The 18,375-nt window shown below is 49.0% G+C and overlaps 6 protein-coding genes across 6 annotated transcripts; 4 read left to right on the top strand and 2 right to left on the bottom strand.

Moving 5' to 3' along the window:
- Window positions 1–2,245: 2,245 nt before the first annotated feature.
- Window positions 2,246–3,130, bottom strand: COCCADRAFT_100573 (uncharacterized protein; the record flags this gene model as incomplete). Its single annotated transcript, XM_007715796.1, has 4 exons — window positions 2,246–2,348; window positions 2,395–2,819; window positions 2,893–2,983; window positions 3,036–3,130. 4 exons carry the CDS (start codon window positions 3,128–3,130, stop codon window positions 2,246–2,248), a joined length of 714 nt encoding a protein of 237 aa, XP_007713986.1.
- Window positions 3,131–3,517: 387 nt separating this feature from the next.
- On the top strand, window positions 3,518–5,092 carry COCCADRAFT_6445 (uncharacterized protein; the record flags this gene model as incomplete). The annotated part of the gene is made up of 1 exon (XM_007715778.1): window positions 3,518–5,092. The coding sequence occupies one exon, from the start codon at window positions 3,518–3,520 to the stop codon at window positions 5,090–5,092; it is 1,575 nt and encodes a 524-aa protein (XP_007713968.1).
- A 167-nt stretch (window positions 5,093–5,259) lies between these two features.
- Window positions 5,260–6,102, bottom strand: COCCADRAFT_100584 (carbohydrate esterase family 1 protein; the record flags this gene model as incomplete). Its single annotated transcript, XM_007715795.1, has 1 exon — window positions 5,260–6,102. The coding sequence occupies one exon, from the start codon at window positions 6,100–6,102 to the stop codon at window positions 5,260–5,262; it is 843 nt and encodes a 280-aa protein (XP_007713985.1).
- A 2,162-nt stretch (window positions 6,103–8,264) lies between these two features.
- Window positions 8,265–10,835, top strand: COCCADRAFT_38233 (glycoside hydrolase family 93 protein; the record flags this gene model as incomplete). Its single annotated transcript, XM_007715794.1, has 5 exons — window positions 8,265–8,723; window positions 8,766–8,788; window positions 8,843–9,446; window positions 9,788–10,504; window positions 10,557–10,835. 5 exons carry the CDS (start codon window positions 8,265–8,267, stop codon window positions 10,833–10,835), a joined length of 2,082 nt encoding a protein of 693 aa, XP_007713984.1.
- A 916-nt stretch (window positions 10,836–11,751) lies between these two features.
- On the top strand, window positions 11,752–13,657 carry COCCADRAFT_100608 (uncharacterized protein; the record flags this gene model as incomplete). The annotated part of the gene is made up of 6 exons (XM_007715793.1): window positions 11,752–11,899; window positions 11,969–11,991; window positions 12,083–12,100; window positions 12,165–13,292; window positions 13,343–13,539; window positions 13,588–13,657. The coding sequence occupies 6 exons, from the start codon at window positions 11,752–11,754 to the stop codon at window positions 13,655–13,657; spliced, it is 1,584 nt and encodes a 527-aa protein (XP_007713983.1).
- A 373-nt stretch (window positions 13,658–14,030) lies between these two features.
- COCCADRAFT_100558 (uncharacterized protein) lies at window positions 14,031–17,814 on the top strand (the record flags this gene model as incomplete). Its single annotated transcript, XM_007715792.1, has 17 exons — window positions 14,031–14,091; window positions 14,142–14,659; window positions 14,729–14,987; window positions 15,037–15,110; window positions 15,160–15,247; window positions 15,293–15,344; window positions 15,408–15,443; window positions 15,491–15,713; window positions 15,766–15,893; window positions 15,942–16,087; window positions 16,134–16,314; window positions 16,358–16,452; window positions 16,500–16,669; window positions 16,719–16,853; window positions 16,910–17,204; window positions 17,257–17,432; window positions 17,587–17,814. 17 exons carry the CDS (start codon window positions 14,031–14,033, stop codon window positions 17,812–17,814), a joined length of 2,865 nt encoding a protein of 954 aa, XP_007713982.1.
- Window positions 17,815–18,375: the final 561 nt, after the last annotated feature.

Raw genomic sequence — 18,375 nt, 5'->3', positions numbered from 1 at the left:
TGCCTGAACGCACAGACATTAGGGCTGTGAGGACTGGGCTGTCTTTTTTTGTTCGGAAATTTCGCATAGGGCACCGGTGCAATCAGGCCAATTCGGAAGGCCGGCAAAGTGCGTGAAACGACCAAGCTTGCCACTTTAGGCTCACGCGCTATGCGGGATGACGAAGGGCATCGTACTACTTACATACTGCAGATAACGGGACAAAGGCTGCTTATAGTGCCCAATAGATTTTTGCGCAATCAAAGGGCAGGTTGATCGCTTCTGCTCCCGTCGTATCAGAACTAGATTGAGTTTGTGCAAAAACAATTGGAGGCGAACGACGGAAGGTGATCCATTGGGGCCGCCCTACGTACCTACAAAATAAGCACTCGCTTAGCGCAGATTGGCTGGCTGGACCAAGACTCTACCCCTGATTCTCTTCTTATCGGCGAGCAAAGCTTTTGAGGCGGGAGCTTGACAGGCGGAGCTACTTATTAGACGAGACGGCGACAGACGGGACGGTACTGACAGAATGACACAAGGGAGGCGGCGGGCCATGTTGAGAAAGAGAGAGAGAGTGCTTACCTGCAAGTAGTACATTAGACCGGGGCTAGAGCTTCTAGATCATTATTCTGCTGACGCCCCCTGCTCGGCTGTACCTGAGGCGCCGTGAGTCCGGGGCAGACAAGAATAGACCTGTTACAACATCATGCGATGAATTTACATACAAAATGCAGGACCTAGTACACCGCCCTTGCTATGCTGTTTAAAAAATTGAACTAAGCACGAAGTTGTGGCCGATAGTCAAACCAATCTTTCCCTCAGGTATTGGCTAGTATGTGTGCATGACTCGGTCTGAAAAAAGAACATCTTGGGGCTGGTTCAGGCCGCCGAGCTACTGCGTGATTGAACCGGAATACGAATTTCACAGTGCAAAAGGCAGCCGATCTGCTCTGCGCAAATAAGAAATAATGAACTCCTGATCTTGCTGCCCGGAGCGGTGTGCATCGTGTACATGCAGAGTGCTTTATCGGACCTATCCCGCCATCCGTACATGTATAGATGCGTTGTTCAATACACGCCCCTGGTGTATGTGAGTAAGCAACTATTTATCAAGAGTTGTTGCGGTGGTTACCCCCTAATTCATATCCTATGGCAGATACCTGTCAATCCTTGCACATCGACATTCTTCCTGAAAAGTTTGACAACTGAATTATATACGATTTTTCCTAGGAAGTCAAAGTGTTTTTGAGCAAACAATATTCGATATGCCGCCACAGACTACTATATCCAGGATAAGGAATTAGCTTACATACTGGCTTCACATAGCGTAATATGTATTCAAAATCTCATATCCAAAACACTAATATCTTAGTTGTTCGAAGATAGGTTATCGGCAAGGAGTTTGGTGCTCCACATGGCGTTAGCGTGGCCTGAGAAGCACGAGTTTCTCTCTCGAAAATAGAGAAGAGAAGGAGAAGAAGAAACCAAGAAGAAACCAAGAAGAGGTTGGGAATTGAAAACAAAGGCAAAAACGTATATTTTCGACACCGAGACTCTATAGTCTTTGCCTACAGACAACACCTTCGGATGGCAACCACTCTTCACGTGAGCTCTTTGCCTCAGCACCTTCTCTTTGACAATACCGAAAAGTCAAAAAAAGATATTTTCCGACACCGGGAATCGAACCCGGGCCTTGCCGGCGCTGTGAGGCGAACTGACTCTGGATGAGAGCGGCAAATCCTAGCCACTAGACCATATCGGATTTTGATGGAAATTCGAGAATTTAGTCACAATAACACTTGAGTGTTGGTACTTGAGGAATGTTGATCCAATAAACAATTGCAAAGCGGTGGAGCTTCAGGTCGAAAATAAGTAATGGGAAAATCTCTTCAACCCGGGCCCACTTGGATGAAGCGACTAACAGATGTTTGGTTTGATAGTATTTACGACAGACTCTCGTATGGCTACTAAAACCCAAGCGACAACTGTATGATCGATCTCAATAGGGCGAACATAGCAATGAGTGAATATGGTTGCCAAGCGACCAAAATCTATCTCTGACATCCCAATGTGTAAAGTAACCCACATTTACATGCGGTCTAGACGAAAGTATACAAACTGCCGGCACCTGTCATTTTGTGTCATCGCGCGGATGATTTGATTCTACATCGCGCTTCTTGTACCACGCAAACCAAGCAATGACCAATGTAATGACTATGACCAGTGCCGTAGTCACTTCTTTCGAGCCGGATTTGTGGGCGAGTCAGGCGCTTGACTCTGAATTTTTGTCTAGCGGAGGTATTTGTTGGTTAAGGTATGACTCGAGGTGGTCAATCTCATCGGGATCGGCGCTGTGGACGAGGCCCCTGATTCTCGTTAGAAACAATCTTCTGCTGGCTGTAGAGGACATACTTGTAGGTCCTGAAGTCAACTTTGTATCCATGCTTCTCGAGCTCTTCAGCACTCTTCTTTCCCCATTTGTGTGCGACCACTTGGTCTGCATCGCCGTGGCCCATAAAGATGGGGGTGTTTTGGTTCGGGTTGCTGGTTGGAATCATGTCCTTGATCTTGTTCTGCAAGAGCAAGTAGCAGCTCAAGCCAAAAATGCCTCCCAGCTGCTCCTTGTATGTTACTCCTGAAAGTATGGACATTGCGCCACCCTGCGAGAAGCCTCCGATCACTATGCGGTTTGCAGCTATGCCTTTCGAAACCTCCTGGTCGATGAGCGAATGGAAGTACTTCTGAGATTGGATGATGCCTTCTTCATCCTCGCTGCGGCCATCCAGATTACCCAGCTCTTTGATATCGTACCATCCTGGCATACTCATGCCCATGTTCTAAGTTGTGTATTAGCATTCATGCTGTGTTTGCGCCGCAGCATCTGCGAAGGATCGATGGTTGGTCACGAACCAGGGAGATTGGGATATTTGGAGCATTCGGAAAGATGAAGGAGACCTCCTCAAACTTGCTTCGTCTGCGCCAGTTCTCTGCGAGGAATATCCTACACTTGTCAGAGTGTACAGAATCATGTTACGTTACTGAGCGCTTCCTACCAGCCAGCCCCGCTGTCTCCGAGTCCATGAGCCACGATGACCGTAGCGGTGTGTCGCTTGAGCGCAGGGACGATTAGAGGTGCTTTGTGAGCCATGCTGAAGTCAACTATGTGGGGGTGTAGAGTAACGTCTCGACAGCAGACGGTACGTGGGGTAGCTGGAAGCAGTCAGACTCGGGACCATGTGGGCCTCGGCGTGTCTTCCTGCACGCTAAAGCAGGAACAAGGGTCCGAGCTCCAATCATCATCATCGACGTCATGACCTATCTAGCACTATCCAGTGGCGATTCACTCTATAATCCACTGCCCTCTCTGATTTGGAGACGTATAAAAAGGTACCTTCTAATTGTTACTCTTCTGGCTCCTACCACGACGATTGTGTCCACTAATGCGTTCGAAATACTAGTCAGGCTTCTTCTGGCATCGCGGCCAGGTACCTTCAGGGGCGCAATCCATTTCTCACAATCAACACGCTCATCCCATATGGTACGAGCTACAAGGAGCTCTGCCGCAAAAGGCAGAGCTGCACAAGTACTATCAGTCATTGGTAAAGATTCAGTACAACTTTCCAGTCCACCTACGACACCAGAAGCACCCAACTCCCGAAAGAGGAAAGCTATCAAGGCGGAAGGCTCACCAGAAACCAAGACCAAGGATACGCCTGTTGCACCCAAGAGCGCCAAACGAGCCAAGAAATCTGTAGTAAAGCAAGAGGACATCAACGACCTTCCGCACAACCTTGGTGCTATTCCAAATCTTCCAGTCAAGCAAGAAGACGATGATGACATCAAAAGAGACTCGGCAAAGAAGACAAAAAAAGCAACCAAGAAAGCGAGTGTGAAGAAAGAGGACGTTGGCGACGTTGTTGACAAAGCAACCACTACAACTCCAAACAAGAAGAGCAAGGGTAAGACTGGGAGTTATGGCCTTACACCCGGCCAAACGCCATATCCAAACTACCCACATCCAACTGCAGAAGAATGTGAAGAAGTCACTCGTCTCTTGTCGAAAGTACACGGCAAGGTAGAAGCTCCGAAGACCATTCCCACACCATCGCTCGATGTCTCAGGGTGCGGAGAAGTACCCTCAGTCCTTGACGCTCTTATACGAACACGTCTTTCTGCTGCAACGTCTGGAACAAATTCATCCCGCGCTTTTGCAGGCCTTGTTGCCAAATTTGGAATTTTGAAAGAAGGTATTGGCAAAGGCAGCGTAGACTGGAACAAAGTGCGCCAAGCAGACCAGAAAGAGATATTTGAAGCAATCAAGAGTGGTGGACTAGCCGATGTCAAAAGCAAGGATATCAAGAAGATTCTGGAAATGGTCTGGGAAGAAAATCAGGTGCGACGGAAAGAGCTTCAATCTCCGTGTGACAAAGCGCCAGGTTCCACCAATGAGGCGGAAGAGGAGAAGAGCGCAGAGATCGAAAAGGCAAGCCAGGATGTCATCTCTCTGGACCATCTGCATCTACTCTCAAATGACGATGCCTTCAACGCCCTTACCAAGTACCCTGGTATTGGACCCAAGACAGCATCGTGTGTACTTCTCTTTTGCCTTCAACGACCTTCATTCGCTGTTGATACGCACGTCTTCCGACTCTGCAAATGGCTAGGTTGGGTACCCCCGCCAGGCGATTCCAGGGGTCTTGCTCCAGGTGCGAAAGGCACTTTCGCTGGTCCAACACGCAATTCAACGTACGCTCACTGCGAAGTCAGAGTACCAGACCATCTGAAGTACCCACTACACCAGTTACTTATAAAGCATGGGAAAACGTGCCCAAGATGTCGAGCAATCACGGGTGAGAGCAGCGAAGGGTGGGAAAAGGGCTGTCCAATCGAACATCTAGTCCAGAGGACAGGCGGCCGCAAAGATTTCGGCACAAGCCCAAAGGGAGGAAGCGCAAAAACTTCAAGGAAAAAGAAGAGGGTGACTGAGGAATACGAGAGTGATGCTCAGAGCAGTGGTGTGAGTGACGCTGAGAGTGCTGAACTAAGCGACGTGGTGAGCGATGCAGAAGTAGAACAATCGGAAGAAGAGCAGTCAGAAGGTGAATATTGATGTTCATATGTACATTGAATTTTGAAAGCGAGCATCTACTTTGTATATACAGATTTTCTATGTAGTGTTTTCCCTCGCGTATGTCGATTTAGTCCAAAGTCGACAAGTTATGTTGTGCAACAGCTGAGTATGTCTTGTTGCTCCTGTCCAACCGAAGCATTGTTGCCTTAGGTGAACTGGCTGAAGAAGGCCCAGACCTCCTTGGGTGTGAAGCTCTGAGCGCCAACATCGTTTCCTGCATCTCCGGGAAGCGCGACGTGATCTCCATCGAAGGAAGTCCATTGAGTTGGGTACTTGCATCCATCGTATACGGTCTTGACGCGCTGGCGGCTGTTGGGCGATGGGTCGGGTGCGTTCTTAGACTGGCATCCATTAAGCTGGACAAAGCGGTCACGGATCTGCTTTCCGGAAGAGATGGGCAGAACGCTGTCCTTGACACCGTGTTGACCGTAGAACGCAATGGGGGTGTTGCCGCCAGCACATCCAGAGAGGGTGGCACCAGACAAGACAGCAATACCTCGGAAGTCAGCCGCCTTGCTGCAAGCCAGGCTGAAGGACATGGCACCACCGTAGGAGAAACCTAGGGAGAAGCGGAGCTTCTCGTTGACACAGAACTCGTCGTCAATCTGCTTCCTGACTGCGTCAAGGAAGGCAATGTCCTCTCCATTCTGGTTTCCCCATCCCCTGTTGAGACCGTCTGGGGCTACAAAGATGGTGCTCTCACCGGCAAGAGCAGCGAGGCCGTAGTAGGGAGCAGCTCCACTAGCGACCGCGTTCATGTCACCGTTGAGCCAGTGCAGGCCAAAGATGAAGCGGTATTGACGCTTGTTATCATAGTTTTGAGGCACGCGAAGAGTGTAGCGGCGCTGCTTGTTGTTGACTGTGATGGTGTGAACACCACTGTTCAGTCTTGGGGTTTTTCCACAGCCAGCTGTCGCAGCGGACACAGAATCGAGAAGTGAAAGGAAGAGAAGGGCACCAAGTGCGAAGATAGAAGCTGGGCGAAGCATCGTGAAGTGCTTGTTGTTTGTTTCTGAGTTTCGTGCTGGTGTTTCTACGACTATTGAACCTCAACGGCCTTTAAGTATATTTTGAAATCCCCACATTTTCTCCAGACTGAAACATTCACGCCACTGTTTCTAGAGAGTAGATCACTATGGAACAGGAGGGTTGCTACTATCGGGATTTATGCTCAGTCCTCATACCAAGACTTTTTGACACTGAAATAAAGACAGAGGTTAGTCAAGATACGAGCTCCGAAACCAATTGGAAAGCTCAGAGGATAGAGAATTCCGAGTCAGAGGGTCCCATAGCACTTCGAGTAAATGATGCCAAGAGCCTTGGACAGCCGGCAGTTCCTCGGAGTGCCTCCAGAAGTCTTGTTTTTGTGTTAGTCTCCACGTTTATGCAGGCAATGTGCTTCTCACGGAAGAATAGAGTGGAGAAATTCTGCAAGCCATTTACGCACCCCCCGCATTCCTGCTCAACTGCCGCTTCCGGGTTGGACTTCCAAGTTTTTGACATGAACACGGGCGGTGTCGATCACCTTATGTGGCTGAAACAAGGCCCATAGCCACATACTAGCCACAGAAAGTCACGTGACTTTTTACCATCAAGTGCTTCCCCGCTTCCAAGCGGAAAGATTGCCCGAGTTGTCGGGCCATTTTCGTCGCACCTCTGCACCATTTGGCAGCTGTTTCCGTATTTCGAGCACGCGCAAAACGGCGAAAACAGAAACAGAAAGGCCGGTGGCTGATTACCAAACAAAACAACAGGCATCACACTTTGCCAGCTGTCCCCCTTAAATTTCCCCGCCAATGCTAGCGACCCAATACAGAAAAAGTGTTCCATACCGGCAAATTCGAGTCTTGGGGTTTCGTCATGCTCATGGTCAACATCCAAGGTGTAAGCGATGGCCAGAAATCCGCTGAGCCATCGGCAAAATCTGCTAGGATTACGAAGGTAACATCCAAAACTCGAATACTACAAGACACGACTCTAAATTTATTCGACTTATTCACGTCTGTTCCACAGCCAATCTGGTTGTGCTTTCCTCGGTTCTTAGTACGGGGGCTCCAGGTGTGCCGAACGAGCCGGTTAAAAGCTGCCTGTATGACATCAACCAGAACCATAGCAAAAGAATAGCTGCAACCACTGTAAAAGCCAGTGAGTATTACATAGAAGACTGAGAATTTTCACTCTTTACAGTGGAATACATTTGGTACCTCTTGAGGCTAAGCAGTACGCGATGTAGGATGCGGGTAAGCAGCCGCACTCTTACACAGTACTGTGTAGTGTATGTATGAGGTGATTAGGGGCAGTCTAATCCAATTCTATCGGCGCATTGGCATTTGAGCGAACCCTATCGGTGATATTTACCGATCCTCCCGTGATGAGATGCGGGACAGGAACATTCTGAAGCCTGACAAGTCTAGGCAAGAGGACGATTTCCCCCTTCAACAGCATAAGCATACAGCTCACGTTTACCCCATACTTTTTAAAGTTTGATGGCTGTATGCAGATGGTAGAGACTGCAAGTTTCATCCGCCGGTTAATAGGTCTAATGCGTAGTCAAGATGCATGTGTGATATTATCTGTTGCTCCCCTGGGACCAACTGCCGGGTATATCACCAACTCACTCACACTTACTTATATTGCATAGAAGTAAGCATTTGAAAGATCCATTGTGGATACATGCCAACTGGCCAAGGATGTGCTAAGAGTCAACAGAGGCTAACCATGTTTGTGCGAAACGTTTACAGGTAGGTACAAGAATGACAACAAGACTTAAAGCCATACATATTCTCAAGGTGACACCGATACTTCAGACAGAAAGATGCAGAATACCCAAGTAAGTCACTGTGATGGACTCGGGCCGATGGGACATTGCGGAAGTCCCGTTGTGTCAGCCCTAGACTATCACAACACTCTATGCGAACGTTATCCCCCAGCAGCTAGGTAATTAGACCATTCCGTCTGACCAAAATCACAGTAAGACCTCAATGAGACCCCGTTGAGTATGTGTATTGCGAAATTATATATTCTTTGTGTGGCAAAAATTGGTGAAAGAACATAGAAAGTATAAAAACTGGTCGTGGCCTGCGAAACATATCTTGATTCCTTTCTATCAGCGATTACTTGAACTTCCAAAGCAAAATATAATACCACAAATATGAAGCTCTATCCGGATATTCTGGCCATGGCCGCTATTTTCGCTAGCAATGTCGTTGCTTTCGATCCTTCGATTTTCAATACCAGCGACCCTAAACCATGGGGCTTCTTCGTGGACAACATCATCTACAAGCCCACTGGCAATGAGTCCATGACATACCCTCGCTATACTGAATTGGATGATGGGACTATCATTGCAACTACATGGCTTCTAGGTCACACACCTGGTTACCAGCCCATCTTCGAGTCGAAGGATGGCGGCGCTAAATGGAAGCACATTTCCAATTTGAACAGCATCGATGGTTTGGGCATAAATAACCAGCCTGCCCTAACGGTATTGACGGAGGCCATGGGGGGTTACGCGGCTGGCACTATCTTGGCCAGCGGTAACGTTTGGGGTAAAAACTTCAGCAGAATTGACCTATACGCTAGTAGAGACACAGCAAGGACTTGGGAGTTTGTGAGTTATATTGCTTAGGGTTAAGAGCTCGGCTCACAAAAGGCAATCTGGGAGCCATATCTTCTGTGAGTCTTGCTCATCTTGCGTCTTAGCAAGTTGGAGGCTGACAATGACTCGAGGCAATACAAAGGCGAATTGATAGCCTACTACTCGGATGAACGTGACCCCAATCACAGCCAAAAGCTTTCTCATCAAGTGTCTTCCGATCTGAAGACGTGGGGCCCTGTTGTTGACGACGTAGCTTACGATGAGGTCGCTGATCGTAGTGGTATGACGGTCGTGACATATATTCCACCCATCAAAAAGTGGATTCTTGTACACGAACAGGGCTTTGGAAAGACGGTCTTTGGTGTCAATTACCCCGTCTACTACGTTCTGGCCGACTCTCCTGTAGAATTTGGCGACAACGTTGGCCAGCCTATCGTCATTGATGATCGTGCGCCCGGGTCCAGTCCGTATGTGGTCTGGAGCTCTCATGGAGGCCCCAATGGCACCATCGTGGTCTCTGATGCGTCAGACAGCCAGGTGTTCACCAATACGCACGGCGGCGCTGTAGACAAATGGGAGAAGCATGCTACGCCTGCTGCAGTGGTATATTCGCGTGCCATCCAGATCTTGAAGAACAGGCCGGAGCACCTGTTGATTTATGGTGGAGAAAGGTATAGTACTTTCACCCAGGGAAGTGGCCTTCCGTTTTCGGCGACTGTAGTCAATCTGACAGAGGTGTTGAGCGCACCTGCGTCGTAGTTATTGGAAAGGCGATGAGGGTGGATGACAAGAGCAACAAACCTGGCCTATCCATGTAGACAAGATGGTTGGAATATACAGAATGTTTTTCAGTATTTGCTTTGTGACACTGTTATTGCATATTGCATGTGATTATGATGATATGAGGGGAGGGAAGGTGACTTGGACGCACGTGAAGAGGCGCCCACGCTACTCGGCCTCTTCCCCACCAAACGCGCTTGTCAACACTACGTCGACGCGTCTCTATTCCCACACAACGTCATCATGGTAAAGCGCGGATAAGTCCTCTGACGTGTGTACATGCTGACCCAGCATAGGCGCCTACGCGCTCTAGAAATAAGGAAGTCAAAAAGAAACGGAGGGGCAGACCACCAGGAAGTCGCAATTCCGCTATCGGCTCGAAGCCAGCGCCAAAGCCCGGTACAGCAAAGAAGAGGAAACCTTCAGCCAAACAGCAGCCACAAGAAGCCGAAGATGAGCTATCCCTAATCGAACCAGCTCCATCAAACCAACCAAAACCTCGCAAGCGCAAAGCTGACGACACTGCCGCTGCCGCCGCTGAGCCAGAAGCCCAGTCACGCAAGGAATATCTACGGCTCGAGGCAAAATCAAGGAGAATCACACGCGACCAAGTCGACAAATGGCCAGAAATATCACCTCAGGTCTTGGAGCAGATCCTTGCCGTGGTGCGCAATGCGAAGAAGGACACAGCTGAGACACAGCGGGACGAGCGGAAGGTCATGGCTGCATACAACACGCTCAACCCACTTGTACGAAGACTATCACGCCAACTCGCCGAGTCGCGGATCCCTCCTCAAGCCAAAGACATACACTTCAACATCGATAAGCTGACGGAGCGCAATGCCCAAGTATCGCGAGAGGTCACTACTGCGCGACACTCGAAGCAACTGCTCAGTGAGCAGATCAAGATTGCCGAGCACTTGCTTAGCAAGGACGAAGAATACCTGGAGTTGATGAAGAAGAACGCAAAGACGTGGAGGACTGAGTGGAAACACCAGCGGAAGCATGGACGCGTACGTGGCAGTCTCCTGCTGTTTGGACGAAAAGATCGCTGACTTGCAGTAGCTCCACCCCTTGCTCCAACCCGGTGACGAGGTCACTACTGATGGCGACGGCCCTGAGGATATTGGTTTAAAACCACAAAGCACAGTAGATCTTTCGTCCCTCGACTCGCCCGACTCCGACCTCGGTCCGGTGCTTGAACAATTGAAGCGCAGCCTAAAGAACATGCAGAGCAATCATACCCAAGTAGAGGGCCTCGATACGGCAATAGGCAATGCACAAGCTGCGCTAGATGATGTCCTGTTTCGGCATGCCAATGCTGCACAGTATGCCAACTTGTGAAATATTGAGATGCGGATCCGGGACAAGGGGTTTCTTTCCTTATCAAGGTAATGCAAACATACTAGGCGCATAAGACAGCCTTGGGGAAACAAGTGGCGTCTGTGGGGGTCGGCGTTTATCCAATACTTCAGGGCGGGTTTTACGATTGCTACCACTACTATATTTCGAGCACATGTATACGAAGACGGCCCGTAAGAGGCCGTGGCAGGTTGGGCGTAGGGCTCAACGAAACTGCAAGACTTTCGGCATCCACCCCCATGTCCCCCAGTTTTGGAGCTGAGGGGGATCCGACAGAATGGTCATCGGAAAACGTGCATGGGGGGACTCTGGTAGCTTCAATGCTTTCATGTAGTGTAGCAACAAAGTGCCAAAGGTGATTGGCTCCAGCTGGCTCTCATATCGCCGCAGAACCACACCTGCAGCTACCGTGCCTCGTGCCAAACTCGTGCAAAACACAACAGATGAAGCGCTGTAGCGAGCAACGCGTGAGCTGGATATTCTTCCTCTTAAGAAAAACAAGCCATGGGCGGGCCAAGTAGCTGCCAAACGGTCGGCTAACAGGGTGGGCGGCGCAGCTCCCCCGCCGGTTGCGTAGCAGTGGTGTTATTCCGGAATATTCCTTCGCTTCGGCAAAGCACGCGACCAGACATTCACTTGGCCCTCGTGTCTTTAAAACAATACACCTCCGCCACGCGTTTTCCGCCACGACAAACTCGTCCGTGCAACAAAGGTCGCGGCTTCTGGCGCTTGTCGACCTTCGCTGCTTCATGCGATGCTGCAGTGCGTGACGAGATCCCTGTAGTGACACCAATCAAGCCCGCGCATCTCCAAGAAAAGCATCCGGCTTCGACCCACCCACTTACCGTACTGGATGACGGAAGCTGCACGACGATCCAATGGATCTTCTCCAGTCGCCATGACGGAACACGGTGAGGCTGACAAGGCCAATGTTGCTTCCGAACAAAATGCGCCAAAGAGCGCCTCTCCTTCAAAGACCAAGGCCAATGCGACCGGCCCCGAGGCGCCTGCAAAGACCTCGAAAAAGCGAAGAAAGGTCAATCATGGTAGGCCTTGAATGCAGTGCATCTCCACCCGTCTCCACAGCCCTGCTGACTTTTGACGCTCCAATGTAGCATGCATCTACTGCAGACGTTCGGTAAGCCATAGCCAGTACACCAGCATTTGACACATGGCACTTTGATGCGTGTACGACAATTATTACTGCTTGCTGACCACATGCCAACCAGCACATGACCTGTGATCTCGTGAGTATACTCATCACCATCTTCTTCATGTTTTGTAGGCACGGTTAGACTTATGCGAGCATAGGAACGACCATGCACACGCTGTGTCAAGCGAAACATTGGCCATCTGTGTCGTGATGAGCCTCGAGAAGGTGTCAAGAAGGCCAAGTCCGAGCCAGACAATGGCGAAGGACAGAGCCAGCCTCCTCAAATCGAACCCGCCACGTCCGAAGCAGCACCAGCCGCCACTCTCCAGCAGCCCACTGCTCCAGATGCCGGACTCAACCTGGCACCGCATCAACTGCCCCCCAATGGAGATGCAAGCACGGCATCAGGTACTCAATCCGACCCCGTATCCGCGCCACAGCCGCCTGCTTTGACGGCTAGTAATCAGCCCTGTAAGTCACACTTCTTTCAGCCCCAAGCTCTCATCGTCACTGACAGCCTTAAAGTTGGGAACTATGATGGCTTGCTTTCATCGTCACAGAACAACTTTCAGGACATGCACTTCCATCCTTCGTATATGTTCAATACCTCAGAAGTGAGCAATGAGTATAACCTGCTCAACGACTTTCTCAACAACAGCCTCATGGACGACGGTGCTTTCTACGGAGGCAATGACTTTCATTCTCTTTTTTCTGACGCTTCTCTTATGAATCCAATGGGCTCTCTAAACAGCAACTCTACCTTCAATCCTACTGGATCAAGGCAACAACAGCTGCTTCCACCACCTGCGCAGAATGCTGCTGCTAATACAGCACAACGATCCGCAGGCGGGGTGCCTATTGACAAAGCAAGAGAGAGATACCTCATAACAGCCGCTGACCCGGCCGGATCGGATAGCCCGGAAGAGCGTATGAACAAACTACTCAAGGCAAAAGTAGATGCAGGACTATTGAAGCCCTTCAACTATGTTAAGGGTTACGCAAGACTCAACCAGTACATGGAGCAGAATCTGCAGCAAATATCCCGCGTCAGAGTATTACGCCAACTCGATCGCTTCCGTCCAAAGTTTCGAGAACGGATGCAGAGTCTGACCGATGTAGACTTGGTGCGTATCGAGATGTGGTTCGATAAGAGCTTGATGGAGTACGATCGTGTGTTTGCGAGCATGGCTATTCCAGCTTGTTGTTGGCGAAGAACAGGCGAGATTTACCGAGGCAACAAGGAAATGGCACGGCTCATTCACGTACCAATGTCAAAGCTACGAGACGTAGGTTTCTTATTTATCCCCACTGAGTCGATAGGTACTGACACATCAAGGGTAACATTGCTTTACATGAGATCATTGCTGAGCCATCCTTGGTATCATACTGGGAAAAGTTTGGTGCAATCGCATTCGATCACACTCAGAAAGCTATTCTGACGAGCTGCTCGCTGAAAAATCCTGATCCGAACTCCAAGGATCCCGAAATACGTTGCTGTTTCTCATTCACTGTCAAACGAGATGCGTGGAACATGTGAGTATATGTACCCTTTCTACAATATTCTATACTGACAATCATTAGACCCGCGCTGATTGTCGGCAACTTTCTTCCTATAACCGAGGCTACCTCTGGCCCGTTACCTGCGTCATAGTACTTTGGTATGATTTCTGTATTCAAAACTGTACGATGGAGCTGCTGAGTTGTGGAGATTGCGCGCATATGATGTGACACATAACATACGTTTCATGGATTAATTGACTGGAGGGTTGCGTGCATATGTGGTGGTGTGATTGCAGGTGCGAAAGATATCCATATCTGACTTTAGTGATGCGTTTGGGCTCCTTGTATTCTAGTTCTTTCTGTTTTTCAAAACAAAGCTTGTGCTGTGGACGTGAACCGTACCTTCCTCGTGATCGCACAGCTAGCTTCCAAGTGAGAGTCACATCCTGCCAGCCTTACTACCTTACTACCTTCCCCATCATCCTCTTTCATCACACCGCATGTTCTATTGACCATGTGCAGTCATGCCGTCGTTCCAGTCTATAGCAAAAGCAGAGCGCGAAAATAAGCTCAAAGCAGTACTCGGTGAGTATAATGATCAAAGCTGATTGAATAGAGCACTCACGAGTGCATAGCTTTCGCCACAGCACTCATCCAGAGGGTCGAAGGCGGTGACGATACTACAATTGCAGATGATCTACAGTCTCATATTCGCACCCTGCCCCTCCAAGCCTCCTCTACAGTCCTCGCGAAGCAAGAGGAGCTTGACCGGCTTGGCACCGAGCTATGGAACCTGACAATAAGACTGCGACGCGACGAAACAGATGTGACTATTCGATCCAGTGATATTACTGCTAACCGAAAGCGTACTCTGTCTCTCCTGCGCGCCTTCTCGTTCTTGCTTCTCGACTCCGCCGGTGGTCACGATACAAAACACCGCCAGCGCAAGAACTGCATCCGTCTTATGAAGGTCGCGCTGAAAGCAGCTAGGGTGTGTATCCAAGGTGATGAGTTGACCACAGCGACTAAAGTGCTTGAACGTGCTGCGGACTATCAAGATGTCCTGAGTCAAGAAGGCGAAGACAAGCGTAGAGAGGAGAAGGAGCTTGCAGATGACTTAAGAGCTCAGTACTTTGCAGTTCGAATGACCTTGGTGAGTAATCTCAGCTGTGTTCAAAGTGAACTCCTTTGCAGTTGCTAGGTATAGCTCACTATGTTACAGGCATGGCGTCAAGATCGCATGGATACCGCAGAGCACTTGCTCATCAAATGCAAGCAGCTCATAACAACACTCGCACCTACAACAGCCGAAATCCTCGCAGACCTACTTTATGAAATCGGAAAAGGTGCTTTAACGAAGCGCGATTACAATTTGGCGTCTCGGTGGCTGGAACGAGCACACGACATCTTTGACGGACAAGACCTGGAGATGCTCAGTCCGGAAGTAGGAGAGCTGAGACTTAGCATCATGCAAGCCACTGGTACAATCTAGAACAGCTCTTGTGAAACTCCAGCTGATATATGCGCTAGTCCAGGCATACATGAAAATAGAGACACCCGAGACGCAAGACAAGGCATGGCAGATGGTGAAGCTAATGGAGACTGTAAGATCTATCTATCGCCTGTTCTGATATGGCCCTAAGAAGGTTCTAGGACTTCGGAGATAAGATGGGAGTCTTGCTGCTAAAACTTGAGTTACTTTCCGAAACTGAAAAGATTGATACTACCGAGTTCTACAATGGTAAGGCCCCGGAATTTTCCAAAATCGAATTGCTAAAAATGACAGTTCTTCTACGTATGATTCGTACCATCGTTCTCAGTGAAACAAATTTCAAGGCGTATGTGACCCGAACGATGCCTGGTTAATTTGCATACCCATGGATCTAGCTAATTCCTAGTAGACTCATGCATCACATACAAAAACTAAATGAACACGAGTGCGCACTCGATCTGACATGTGTATTCAATCACTGACTTCATGAAGCAATGCTACAGCCATCAAGGCACTCGATGACTTGATAGATATACGCCTCTTCCGAGAAGAAAATCAACAATGGATTGAGAAAGCTATCATCACACGGATCTGGATTGGTACCACTAGAAACTTCTCTGAGAACGTACTTGAGAAACTGCAGTATCGCTTCGACGTCGTCTCACAAAATTTGCCAACTCCAATCTCTGCGCCTGCTACACATGCCGCGCAAACGGTAGGCTCTACATGTCTCCACTACTGAACCTATCATTGATCTGAACATGCAGTTACTATGGAAGTGTGTGGAATTGGCAGCAGGTCAAGAGAAACACAAAATGGCCGAAGCATGGTGCCACATGTGCCTTCATCCTATATTCGAGAAGGCCGGGGTACAGAATCAAGCCAAAGTGTCAAGGTACTACAGATCGTTTTTGTTACTTATTAAGATATTCACAAAGTGTAGGAAGATCATCCAGTGCGCTCTCACTCGCCGAGACTACGAGGCGGCTAGGAGTGCATACGCTCGGATGACTGAAACTGGTAGAGATGAACCAGTGACACGGTATCTGATGTACAAGGTAGCATTACAAAGCGGAGATGCAGATTTTGGTAAGTGATTTATTAGCGGTGATCACTTCCTTTACTGATGATGTAGCTGCTGAATGCTTGAATAATATCTGTCGAAGTTCTGCTAAGGACGCGACACTTCTTTATGCTTGTGTGATGGAAGCCCAGAGAGCAGGAAATAAGAGACAAGCGATCAATGCCCTACGAAACGTTCTCGACAAATACCAGAATGGTGCTACAACAGGTATACATTTACCTGCACTTCTGCGGTCAGTCTTCTACTCCGAAAAGGCTTGCAGCTTCTTACATTAGCAGATCAACTACGCGTATGCTGCAATCTGAACTCATCAACGATGGTAAAATCGATACGGAAATTCTAGACCAGCTTTGTGAGTCATTCGAAGCAGGTATGTGAGAACAATTGATGTAAAGACTCTCATTTAACACTAGCAAGCCTGTGATCAAGCCAAGGCATCTCGAACTAGGCCAAGCACTCCTGCCAAAGAGCTGTTCACGGATGTAGAGTTCCAATGGTTCTCTAAGAACTCTTACAATCTATCACTAAAATATTGTGCTGAAATGCCCCCAGCACACCTCATCAGGCTCCTTGATTGCTGTGTAGAGGTCAGTACAGTCCGTCATCATGTGAAAAGAAGATATTGACGACCCTTAGTTCATCAAACTACTCAAAGAAAAAGGCAGCTCAAACACGAGTAGCGATCTAAGTCTTCGGTTGCTCTTCTGTGAGTTTCTCGCTGCTTGTACTTGGATTACTTTGGCGCGTGCGGAGGATAATGTTGAGCAAAATGTAAGTTTTACTCAGTGTACGTCTGAAGATTAGATCGACAATGACGACATGCATAGGCCCAACAGTACTTGGAGGTTCGCAAACATAGTCAGAACTTCCGACGCGCCGTATCAGAAACCATGAATGGGCTCGGTCAGTCTGCTAAAGCCGACATAATCTCGAAACACTTCCAGGTTGTCAAGTTGGAACTTGAAGCTGCACTAAAACTTCGGAAATGGGATGAGCTTGACGAGCTCTTTGATCAATGCTGGGTATATAAGAACCCAGATCATTACGAAACATTGGCCGACCTTACTTTGGTCATCCATCAGTGCATTGTACAGGCAGAACTAGACGTCAAGTACCAGAAAAGTGAGCCGACTATAAAGAAACATTGTCAGAGCTAGGCTAATGAACCCTACAGAAGTACTATCTGTTCTCCAGAAGATCGTCAATCTGGTTAGCCGACAACCAGGTAGCGATATGCCAAGATTATCTCGATGGCTCCGATGCCTTTTCAGCCTCTCACTTCCGTTTGATGATGAATCTAGTCTCAGATGCATCGACCAAGTTACACATATCGCGGCGACAAAGCAGAGCGTGAGTCTCCAGTTTCCTAGTACTGTCACTATACTCTTCTGCACCCGTTGCGATAATAGCCTATCACTACCACCCTAATGTTAGGCATGCCACCAGTACTTTGAGATCATGCAGAGATGAAGATACTGCAGACTTGGCTAACAAGATGACCAAGGAAACCGAGCGCTATCCCAAGACGGAGTTGGAGTGGCTAGCGACCACCGCATTCAATCGCGCAATCGACTACTATGTGCAGGAGGACGATGAAAAGGCCAAGAGGTGGGCGGAAAAGGCATTTGTGGTTGCACAATGGATTGGTGATGCGGGAGCAACGCGAGATTTCCTTATGAAAAGGTTTTCGATTCTGAAGTTCAGTGAAGAGCGAACGGTACAAGCGGGGTGATGGCTGGCGTTATGGCTAACCGGGTCTTGCACAGCAGACAGGATGGCGCATTGAGTTTTAGCAGCGTAGCGTGCCTGGCATAAGTGGCTTCGCATGGTGTTTCCTCCACTCATCTCTGCCCGTTATGGATATATACGTAAGGATTCAAGGCGTACGCCCCACAGATTACGCCACAAAGTGGGCCTTGATGCCGAGCAACCCGCACCAACCACGCGTGCAAGCTACCGATGTCTTATTGATTGTGGCCTGAAGCGCACAACGTCTATACATGGTATTGGAGCATTAGCAATGGCTCAGGAGTCTGATCTGAGAACAGGGGTGGGTGGCGAATCGCCCAGGCTGTGAGCATGTTCATTGACTGACAGCAAGCATGCCTTGGTAGCGCTGAGACTGTTGCTACACACGCGACACATGCCCACTTTTGGTTGTAGGATCGTGCTTGTGACCCCTGTTCGTCCGGGGTCGATATCCACAGCAAGACTCGTTCTGCACCGACGCGTCATGCTGCTTGCTCGCTGGCTGCAATGGCGTTGCTTATTGCCGCGTACAGCAGCCTATCTC

This window comes from Bipolaris zeicola, assembly GCF_000523435.1.
Source record: "Bipolaris zeicola 26-R-13 unplaced genomic scaffold scaffold_116, whole genome shotgun sequence".
Lineage (NCBI taxonomy): Eukaryota > Fungi > Ascomycota > Dothideomycetes > Pleosporales > Pleosporaceae > Bipolaris > Bipolaris zeicola.
This window is presented reverse-complemented; position numbering and strand designations above follow the sequence as displayed.